The 11942-nt window shown below is 38.0% G+C and overlaps 1 protein-coding gene across 2 annotated transcripts in view; it reads left to right on the forward strand.

Moving 5' to 3' along the window:
- si:dkey-199f5.8 (beta-1,4-galactosyltransferase 3) overlaps positions 1-9664 on the forward strand; it is a 36008-nt gene extending 26344 nt beyond the window's left edge. For both annotated transcript variants that reach the window (XM_020936139.2, XM_020936143.2), the window contains exons 3-7: positions 2908-3143; positions 5908-6095; positions 6906-7028; positions 7828-7932; positions 9002-9664. In XM_020936139.2, the coding sequence (XP_020791798.1) occupies positions 2908-3143; positions 5908-6095; positions 6906-7028; positions 7828-7932; positions 9002-9272 (923 nt within the window). In that variant the 3' untranslated portion in view covers positions 9273-9664. The remainder of the gene's footprint in view (positions 1-2907; positions 3144-5907; positions 6096-6905; positions 7029-7827; positions 7933-9001) is intronic.
- The last annotated feature ends 2278 nt before the right edge of the window (positions 9665-11942 follow it).

Raw genomic sequence — 11942 nt, forward strand, 5'->3', positions numbered from 1 at the left:
AAGCTGCTTCTTCAGTTCTGGTCAAAATGCTGGTGGATACTTCCTTATATCTGTCTGCAGGGATACTTTGAAACCAACACCCCTACCTGTTTACAGTTAGTTAGGCCTATTGAACTGCACTGAGTGTGGGGTTTTATTAGCAGAATCGTTCAGGTCCATAATGGGTGCTTTCACACCTCTGGACCTGACCTGGTTACAACAACTCCAGCCACAAACCTAAATCAAAACAAACAGGAAAACAATAGATGTAAATAGGAGATAGATGGTGTCTATGCAAGCAGATATATAAGGAAGCAGGCAGATATAAGGAAGTGTCCACCAGCATTTTGACCAGAACTGAGGAAGCTGCTTGGATGTAGGGCTGTCGCAATAACCGCAAAAATGAATCACTGCGGTACTAAGAGGCCCACCGCGGTGCATGTTGGGCCACGGCGTTCACCGCATGTGACCAATGTGACCTGACCCAGAGTCCTGCACAGATCAATTTTTGGAGACCCGCACCCACCCGAACCTGTTAACATTCCACCCGTTACCGTGCCTGTGATAACCCAGGACTAACCCGGGACTAACGTGCACCCACGCAGACCGTCGGGTGACCACAAGCGAAAGGACCAGAAAAGAGCTCCGCGCAGCAGTCGCCCGATCGCTCTTTGCATTAGAATTTGTTCACTCCACTGTAGGCGGGTACTTTTTTATTTAACCAATCGCTGCTATTTGGTTGTGACGTATGTAATGCACCGCTAATGGGGCTAGCTGGTATATTAAGCTTTTTCCCAAATCCCGTAGAAAGAAGGGCAATAACATCTTTCCCCTTGATAAAATTCACCAAACATTCTCTTTGATCTGGCTTTAAATCCTCGGTCTCGGGAATTGTTGCCAACACAGAATATATGGCTCTTTGATGATTGGCTGGTGCCCGAACTCGCACTTCTGGGGTTTTTGCAAACAGTCTAGTGCAGGGGTGTCCAAACTTTTTGCATCAAGGGCCACATCTCTAAACACAGCAGGGGGCTGATCGAGGGCCGTAGACTGGTGCTCAGTTGATTGAATAATTGAAATATGTGCATGCCTAACATGTTAGTATGAACCATCAGTCTTTATTCATGCTGAAATCCTTAAAACCACACACTAAATATGAAATATAAGCTTTATCAAGGTAGATTCTGCAAAAACTTGCAGTGAAAAAATATTTTTTAATTGATGCAAGGTCATTTGGACCAATTCACCTGGAAGCCTGAGGGCCAAGAAAAATTTGTCTGAGGGCCACATTTGGCCCCTGGGCCATAGTTTGGACATGCCTGGTCTAGTGTATTCTGATTCCTGACCTAGTCACTGAAGAGAAATGAAATCGATTGGAGGCACTAGGTGGTGCCAGCCTGGCTAGATTCTACCTGGACAACTGAGGGATTTTTCACACAGTATTAAAATTTCTTTATTATGGCCAATCCTGTATTACAACTCTTGTGAGCTTAAAGCCATGTTATAATGGAGTTGTCTCATCAAATACATATTTCATTTCCACGTTTCCAAAGCTTAAAATGCTCTATTCCACCTTGCAATGTCATGTAGAGGTAGTTTTCAAGTTAGCAGCTACCTTTTTACCTTTAGTTTAGTAGAGATCGGTAATTCCAGAGCTGAAATTATACAAATGAGCTTAGTTGATGTATATGGAGTTTATAGAGACAATGGAGCACTTCCTGTATCACAACATAACATCAAAAGGAGGAACCGCTCCAAGTCAGCCTAAGAATATGCAGGGTGTTTGCATTAAACATATGCAAATGAAACGAAACACAACTCCTGGTATGTTTGTGACGAGGAAATGACATAGATCAGAAAATTACGATTAATAATGCTATTGAGTGATTGCTTAAATGCGCCACTATCTGAAGCCCTGTAATCCGTTTGACCTCTGTATGTAAAGTTCAGCCACTGTTAAGAGACTGCATTTGCATTAGGATGTGATCATTGTTTGAGCTTTTCCCATTTACAACATTTCGCTTTGCTACTTAAAGGTGCACTGTGCAACTTTTCTGATCGAGGTTACACTACTGCCTGTTATTACTGTGCCTGCGTTAGGGTTTCCAGGGATGTTCCACATTATGGCATTAAATGTATCAAATATTTATTGAATTGCGTGTGTTTTTATGCTCGAATTACATTGGTAAAGAGTAGATTTGACCCATAACTTGGCCTGATGGCGTTCTTGTTTGGAGATAGAAAAGTTGAACAATGTAGAACATTCAGGAAAAGCAATAAAATACAAATTATGAAGACAAGCAGGTAGCAGACCCTCCACCAGACCAGAAAAGTTATCCAATGCACCTTTTTTAAAATTCACAGTATAATTTCTCAGTTTTCACAGAGCTTCCCCCTCTTTTGATTCATTGCAGCTACTTGTTTTCTTTTGGAAGATGAACAATGGTGAATAGATACTGACCGCGTTTCTTAAAATGACCTGACATGACAGCGATCAATGTAGAATTAATAATTTCAAAAATAAAAGTAAAACATTTTAATAATTTTAGATTTATTGATATGTGATCTCTACTTTATCTTAACTTTTCACTTTTGTGTTAATAAAAAAAAAAAAAAAGTGGGATATATCAGTTTGTAACCTAATTTCTGTTTTCGATTTTCATCTTTACTCTGTCCTCAGTGCATCAGACTTTTCTTTTTAAACAAACTGTGAATTATGTGTGATCAGAACTATTATATTGTTATTATCTTATTAAAGTTAAGCCTATGTATCGCCCAAAAACCTTTATAAAAAAATCTGTGAATCTGAAATGGCTGAATCTAACCAGCATTGCTCTTTTAAACTAATGTCTTATTCAAATTCTATAATTTTTTTTCCATAACCAAACTATTTGCTTACCACCTTACCTCTCCTGTTCCCGATGGCAGCCGGGCCCATCCATGTGAGCTTCCCATCAGGCCTGAGATTGGCGGAGGTGCAGAGGAAGAACCCCCTGGTGGTGAGAGGAGGACGCTACAGGCCACCAGACTGCGAGTCCAGGCACCGCACAGCCATCATCATCCCCCACAGAAACCGGGAGCACCATCTCAAGTTCCTGCTCTACTACCTGCACCCCTTCCTCCAAAGGCAGCAACTCACCTACGGCATCTACGTCATCCACCAGGTCATTATTTTATTATTTCATTATTATTTTTTTATTTTATTTGTTTAATTTATTAAGGTTACGGTTAGGGTTATTTTGTACATCAATGTGAGTGAAAAGGAGCAGAAACCTTACTATAGGCTTGTAATATCTGTCCCCTTTTCACACAAAAAAACATTAACTGTTCCAACTTAAAGCCACATTGTGTAACTTTTCTGACAAAAGATCCGTCAAAAGCTTTTCTTCATGGAGCTGCTGTTGTTTTGTCTGGAATGGTCACATTTTTATATAACGCTTTTCCACTTTCAAGGCATTTAAAGCGCAATGGAATGTTTCGCGTTATGGCATTAAACCCTTCTATCTTCATGGAGACCAAACCAGATGAAGTTACAGGTCAGACCTGTGGAGAGGCAATCTCGCTCACAGTCAGAAGTTTCTTTGAGCTATAAACCCCCTGTAATTGAATAAATGTAAGGTCAAACTGCTTAATGCCATACTGTGGAATATTCCAAGCAGAACAATGGCGTATCCATAGAAACAAGTAGGTGACGGACCCCGAACCAAAAAGTTACACAGTGCACCTTTAATGTATTGGTCAGTGCATAATGACAGGGTTTTTATAATGGGTTAAGTTCATGTAACATCACTACTTTCTATAGTCCATGTTGATACTTTGTGGTTACATCATGCTGGGGGTGTTCCACATATGTCTCTATTGGCGGAATGTTCAGCAGTTACTATGGTGACAGAGTGCACACATTAGCAAACAAACTGCAGACAAAAACGTTTTTAGATTGTCTGAAAACTCAAGAGAAAATATAAAATTTATATAAATGGTATAAACATTTTCAGGAGCTTGTGATCAATAAAAATGTTCATGGTTCTGTTTAGGAGTTTGATTTTCAACAAAAAAATAAGAAAAAAAAAACTGTTGGATAAGTCAGAATCCTATGGTAGAATTTGCTGGTGGGACTAAACACGTATACTTTGCCCACAACCACATTTCAAATAGAGCTTCTAAACTGGGCAGTACCTGGAGGACTATAGAGAGTGAGAGGGAAGGAGGGGCAGGACCGGACATATGAGGAACAGTGTGTTTGAAGTGCGTTTGAAGTGTGGATACCTGTACCCAAACTCTGCCAGGAGTTTGTAACCAGAAACACCTGACTTTAATAAGGGCAGACCTGCGTGATGTCACATTGTACTTGAAATTGCAGTGACCTCCGGATGCAGCACACACTCTGCTTTTGACCATTTTTGATGACAAAGATTTGAATTTACCTAGTCTGCAATAAAATAATATCACAATACTATTAGAAATACTATTACAGTATTACTAAAAACGACAAATAGAGATTTTCGCTGATTTTTGAGATAGCGTACATTCACGGTTAATGTCCCTGTAGTTGTCCCTGTGTCCACATGAAACTAAACTGACAGTTCAAGGTTTTTGTTATCAGTATAAATAAAGTTTTAAGTAGGACATGGTGCCTTTTAACCCCAATTATGTGATTGTTGTCAAGTTAAAATAACTTAACTTAAGATTAAAATGGAAGTTGTGAAGCCATCGTCAAACAAATAATGTGAAAGTTCAACATTTGTGGATTTGATGACTTCTCCATCTGGGCCTGTGTCACCAAAATTAAACTTCACCGAAATTGCTAAAAATATTCACAGCTTTTCACTAGTTTGACAAAGTCATAAACATAATTATGTTTTAAAGCAATTAGTATTGTGTGATTCTGTGATATGCACTTGGAACCTGGAACCACCAAACGGGAACCAGAATCTGTCTAGTCTCTTCAGGTTTGAGCTTTTGCTCAGAAAGTGGGGGGAAAGTGTGGTATTAGTCATGGTATTATAATTATGATGTTATGAGCATGAATTCTTTCAAAATTCTTCTTTTATTTTATTTTAACAAGACCACCTTAGTTTAGAAGTTTGAAAATTACTAAACTGTAGTGTGTAAATGATAGAGTAGCGCCCTCTGGTGACCTTTTAAGAAAATGCCAAGCAGTGATATTGAAGTGAAGCGTTATTCTTAATTACAAAAACACTGGACACTTCGTCCCATTTATTTATGGTATAACTTGGTGTTTTGGTTCTCCAATCAGAAAGCAGAAGGAGCCTCATACAAGCCTCTCATTTGGGTTGCCAGTTGGTTTAAACTTAAGCGGCCCCTCTCTGATCTGAATGGTCACTACCTAAACCCTAGCACCTGCAGCCAAACATGAATCAGTAAAAGTGCAGCCTTTGAGTGAATTCTGGAGGTTCTGAGCTTTCACATGAGACATGGCATGTTCTACTTGTTCTAAACTTGTGTCTGTTTATAGGTTAAGACACTCGTAACCCAAGTTCAGTTGTGATTGTAATACCTTTTTTTTTTAAACACCAATAGCGTAGGGTAGAGACATGTTCCTAATTTTTTTTCTCACACAGTTTCTAAATATAAAACATAGCATTTACCTAAAAAACTGACTATATTTCCTTAAAGTAGCAAGATAATTGATCAGTAATACACCTACATAACCCAAACATCGAGTAGAATAAGGGCTGTGTGACTTTTTAGGACAAAATGGTGCCATTTCACAAAGCTCCAGTTTATTTATGCTTCCACGTCACCTCCACCTTTCCTCCTCGCTAATAACTACACCACTATAACTACCAGCGATAACATCTCCAGACACTGTGTTTTGCTTTGCTTTGCTGTGTTCAGTGCTTTTTTAATTGTTCCCAATGGGGCCTCCTCCTCCTCCTCACGTGTTGTTTGTGTGTAATTCTTCAGGCGGGGAACTACACTTTTAACCGGGCTAAGCTGATGAATGTGGGCTTCCGAGAGGCCATGAAGGAGGAGGACTGGGACTGCCTCTTTTTCCACGACGTTGACCTCATACCTGAAGACGATCGCAATACCTACGTCTGTGACGCCAATCCCAAGCACGCCGCCATCGCCATGGACAAGTTTGGATACAAGTATGGATATTTTTTGTGTATTTGTAAGCATGTCATGGTAAATACTGTATTGACTTGTTGTTCAATAATTGATTCATGACACTTACATTTTGGGGGCTCAGTATTTATCATGGGTACTTTTTCTTTACACTAGTTGATAACCCTATTGTAGTACAGAAAAATATCAAAAACTAGATGCGCATCGATATGAAAACTAGTATTGAAACAAGTCACATTCACAGGACCCAAAAGAATCTTTCCTGAATAGCTTTAGAATGATCTTCAAGTAGAAGACCACATAGACTAGTATAAGATTTTTTTTTTTTTAATTGTGCATTTAAAATAGTTTTCTTGAGGATAATTTTGCAGCTTTTAAAGTTGTGTCTCTGGCATAAATTGGTTTCATTATTATTGTTTATCATATTTTCTGTAGCAATATATCACATTTTAGAATCTTTTAGTTATTGTGACAGACCTAGTTATTTCTTAGACTTAGAAACTTTTTAGCCACAAGGAAAATTATTTGTACAAAGTTGCTCACACATCACAATATATAATAATAAGAGCAAAAATAAAATAAATCGTAATAATAAATTCTGGTGAGAGACTGGTGTCAATTAATTATATAATAAATTTGTATTAATATATTTCTGTATCTTGACTATATTCAAGAGGTCGGTGCAAAGATGATATAATGACTGACAGGACATAGGGTTATCTCTTACATAAGGGTGAGTTGTTACACAGTTGTATGGAATGTGATCTGAATGTAGTCCTATATCTCTGAATGTAGTCCATATTGTTTAAATGTCCGAATTGTGTGTGTTTTAGGCTTCCTTATAAGATGTACTTCGGGGGCGTATCAGCTTTGTCCCCAGACCACTACCTAAAAATGAACGGCTTTCCAAACAACTACTGGGGCTGGGGAGGAGAGGACGATGATATTGGAATCAGGTAACTGTAATAAAGAAAAGGGCCATCTGCATTCTGTTATTTTACATTGAAAATTCAGAAACTACAAGCCATCACCATTTTCTTTGTGTCTGTCTGTTGTCAAAGAATCAAATTGAAAATAGAGATCGAACAATATGGGAAAGAAAAACAACCTACAATGTTCTGTGTTTTGAACCGGGAAATGCTTCTGTCCCTGTTCTGTCACAAAGCATCACAAGCACACACATTTCTATTCTAGGTGCAGCTATTTTAAATTTATGCTTTACTTCCCACTGTTTTTCAGTAGAGGGCGACATACACCTGTTTGTGCTCTCTGTATGTAGCTCTCTGTACAGTCAAAGAACCACTGCTCCCTCTAGCCAGTTTAATTTCCACATATTCTCGAAAAGAAAAATGGTACAACACACTTAGACCCCAAAATTACTGACTACGATTTCTTTCTTTATTATTATTATTATTATTTTTATTTTAATGGACAATCCAAAATGTGTTCTGATACAAATTGCCATTACAAACCTGGATGTAAAAAAATATAAATTTAAAATTAGAATAACTGTATGATTTGAATTTAGAGTAGTTTGACTTTTTACACTTAAATTGTTTGAGTAGACTAGACAGAGTTAAAGCTGCACTATGTAACATTACTGACTACTGCTCCAGGCCTTTACAGATCTAATTATCAGTTTGTTTGATTTTTTTAACTGCAAACATATTAAAAATGTTGTTTTATATGTCTTTAATTGAGTCAATTCTATATTCAAATTGTGTGTTCATGTGTTTTTTTGTTTTTTTTTCTCAGAGTCTCTTTAGCGGGAATGTACATCACACGGCCATCGGTCAAAGTCGGTCGCTACAAAATGATTAAACACAAACTTGATGAAGGCAACGATGTCAATCCCAAGAGGTAAAAATGGCAGTTAATGATTTAAAGTTGCATTTCATCAGTCTTATTACCTCCGCCAAGGAGGTTATGTTTTTGTCGGCGTTTGTCTGTTTGTTTGTTTGTTTGTTTGTCTGTTAGCAACATAACTCAAAAAGTTATGGACCGATTTTGATGAAATTTTCAGGATTTGTTGGAAATGTGAAAAGGAAGAACTGATTTCATTTTGGGGGTGATCCAGAAGAAATCCTGGATTCTGGATCACTTTGAAATTTTAGTTAACATTGTGGTAAATGGGGCCAAAAATTTTGTTTCTCAATATCTCGGTTAATTATTGACCAAACCCCATGAAATTTGACTCAGGGATGGACAATGGGATCCTCTTTCATATTCCAAAGGCTGATCTGGATCTGATCCAGAAAACTGATTTTATCGCAATTTATATAAAAAATGGGGGTAGTCCTTGGCGGAGGTCTGCGCTCTCTGAGTGCTTTTCTAGTTTATGTTGTGAGGGACAAGTTTGTATATATGTATGTATACACAATACAACACAACACTGAAGTAACTTTAGCTGCACCATAGACCACATACATAAATGTACATAGCTTACCTGCCAGCCGCTGAGGTGTGAAGCAAAAGTGAAAAGTACACACTGTAAAATGTACTCAAGTAAAGATACCTACAAATTTGTCTTAAGGTGCATTTTGTAACTTTTCTGGTCCATCAAATGCTTTTCGCCATGAGGATGTTATTGCTTCGTCTGAAATGTTTCACAGTATGACAGTAACATTTCTATCTTCATGGAGACCAAATCACACAAACGTATAGGTCAGATATGTGGAGAGGCAGCCCCTCTCACAGTCAGAATGTCGGTTTTTGTAGGTATTTTTAAGCAGGCAAACCACCTTAAATAGAATAAATGTAGGGGTAACAGTTTAATGTCATACTGTGGAACATTCCAGGTAGAGGTAGGTCCAGGTAGGTTGACTTAACATATTTAAATAATTCAAACTGATATGCATGATTGGTTTCTTTATATATCAAATGAAATCACTATCACTTAAATCACTTATTTACACTTTTTTATTTTTAGGTTCAACATGCTGGCCAAAACCCGTCAGACGTGGAAGCTGGACGGCATGAACACTGCAGAATATCAGATCGTGTCTAAGGAGTACCTGCCACTTTACACAAACATTACAGTGAACATCGGCACTGAACAGGGTTTAAAGGAGTTGCCCAAACCACCACCCGCCCCAGCCAAAGCCCCGCCTACTACTGCCCCTAAAGAACCAGTGAAACCCCCAGCTGTCACGCCGACCAAACTAAAAGAGGCGCGCACAGAGAAGAAGAGCACCCCCTAGACTCAACTGAACTGGAAAAATGCTGTCCGTGCTATAAGAGGACTTTCTCTCCAAGTAGCACTTCACATTTGGTGATATTTTGAACCTGCTCTACATAGCGGCCCCCCTTTGCTTCTGTGAATTCTTCTGTGGGAGCCAAGCAAAGAGTAATGGCCTAAAGTTGGACTCTATGAGTTTGATGTATCCACAGCGCTGTAGTCGCTGGTTAAGCCTTGTGATGCCTTAAGAACTTCTATATTTTTTTTTCATGACTTCTCTAGAATGTTGGATTTTAAAGGTGCATTGTGTAACTTTTCTGGTCGAGAGTCTGGTCCGTCACCTGCTGTTTCTATGGATATGTCATTGTTCTGCCTGGAATGTTCCACAGTGTGACATTAAACAGCTCCACCTTGCGTTTATTCAATTACAAGTGGTTTTATAGCTCAAAAATACAGAGAAAAACAGGCTTTCTCACTGTGAGCGGGTTTCCCTCTCCACAGATCTGACCTGTAACTTTGTCTGGTTTAGTCTCCATGAAAATAGAAAAGTTTAATATCATACTGTGAAACATTCCAGACAAACCAATAAAATGTCCATGGAGAAAAGCATTTGACAGGGCCCTCTGCTAGAAAAGTTACACAATGCACCTTTAATGACGAGTTGTGCTGTGCCACTTGTGGCTATGTTTCTATAGAGCAGTACAGTGTGGGTGATGTCTGTACAGGGCAGTGAAGTTCAGTGAATTCCAAGGGTCCAATACAAGCTTCCGTGTAAAACAATAACCGAAATATTGTGATATTATATCGTCAAAGTTATGAGAATATCGTGGACCATGACAATATATCGAATTACAAGTCTCTTTGCTTAAATTAAGAGATATGGTGCAGCCATAGCAAAAAAAAAAATTGGAACTACATAGACCATGATCCTTTGCTCCATTTCAGTGCAGACTACATGAAGAAATAACAGTTCTAAGCACTTTTAAGTCTTAGATTTTTGGACTAAGTCTTGTCAAGGCATTTTAAGAGGAAAATGTAGCATATTAACAGTTTTAGCTGTTAAGCTTCCACAAAATATTGCAATAAATATCGTACTGTAAGATGTATATTGTGACAATATCGTACAGAGAGATTTGGATATTGTTACATCCCTAATCGTGAGCCTCCCCACCATATCATTTCCCATGATATTGCAATAAATATCGTACCGTGAGGTTCATATCGTGACAATATTGTATTGTGAGACTTGGATATCGTTACACCCCTAGTATACAACAAAACAAAGAATCACAGGCTCGTGCTCTAGGCGTAGTTAACTGAGAGATTAATCTTATCTTCTGTAGGCTTGTCAAAACGAGTCCACAGTCTTTAGAGGCAATTTAAAAAAAACGTCCCAAAGAAGTGTACAATTCTGTTCTGACACATATCTGTTGGGGAAAAAGCCACTGATGTAACGATACTATTTGGCTGTAACACTAAATCTCATCAAAAGAAGTGTTAATAAGTGCATTATGTAAAAGATATTGAAGCACTAATGCATTTAAAGCTGCACTGCATAACTTTTCAGGATTGCTGTGATGTTACCATGGAGATGCTATATTGTTTTGCCTGTAATGGTCCACAATATGGTATTAAATTATGGATGTTTTTATTGCTCAAAAATACCTTTTTAAAAACATGCATTCTTAATCTTCTTAGATCTCACCTGTAAATTAGACTGGCGGTGTTTCCTGTTTGTTTCTACAGAGATTGAAAAGTTTAATACCATATCTCCATGGTGACAAGTAACTACCAGAGAAGTTACACAGCGCAGCTTTATTGCACTCACTGTTGGCTTCATTTAACCTCATATTTTTGACCACTATACTGCACTAACCTTATAATATGTAGGGACTTTTGTTGATGTTTTGAAAATTTGCCTGTATGGCCCTGACCCAAGCTGTACCACCTTTGTAGAAACGCACCTTTTATTATTTTTATTATTTTTATTTTTATTATTTTTTTCATTAGTTCGCAAGAGCTGCTACGCTTACTGAGTGAAGGAACTGAAACGAGTGATTTTTGTATTACTTTAGTACTGTTACTTTGACAAGACAGCCCACATATCCTAACCAGCTTCATGAATATAGACAAATAGTATATATATTTACACACAATAGCGTATAACAATTGTCTTGTTTAGAAAGGCCTTCAAGCTGGATGTCTTTATGCATGTTTGGTTTAAAATATATCTATTTTTGTCTACATATTTTCAGTATATTTTCAATCAGCAGAACAAATTTGACAAAAATGAGATCAGAATGTAAAAAAAAAAATGCAGTGTACATGACGGTAGCATTTATGTGATCACTTTTCTATACTCTTTGCAAGCAGCATGTCTCGGTTTTCTTTTGGATTTTTATTTTTTAAGTCTTTGCCAGGAAACCAGTTGCCTTCAGTTGCCTTGTGTAGTCCCATGTTTGTTGCACAATAGCATGTAGCATAAGCGTGAGTGACGGTTCTACTTAGGCCTGTCACTGTAATTACTAATGGACTAGTTTACTTGATGTAGTTTCGTCATCACAAACGTACCTGGAGTTGTTTTTGTTTTTTTTGTTTCATTCACGCATGTTTAACACACAAACCCTGCATATTTTGGCTTTGAGTTCTTCTCTCAAACTGAAAACATACAGGAAGTGCTCCAGTGTTTTTA

The sequence above is a fragment of the Boleophthalmus pectinirostris genome, unplaced genomic scaffold (genome assembly GCF_026225935.1).
Source record: "Boleophthalmus pectinirostris isolate CB_2022bp ecotype Guang Dong unplaced genomic scaffold, ASM2622593v1 HiC_scaffold_6, whole genome shotgun sequence".
Taxonomy (NCBI): domain Eukaryota; kingdom Metazoa; phylum Chordata; class Actinopteri; order Gobiiformes; family Gobiidae; genus Boleophthalmus; species Boleophthalmus pectinirostris.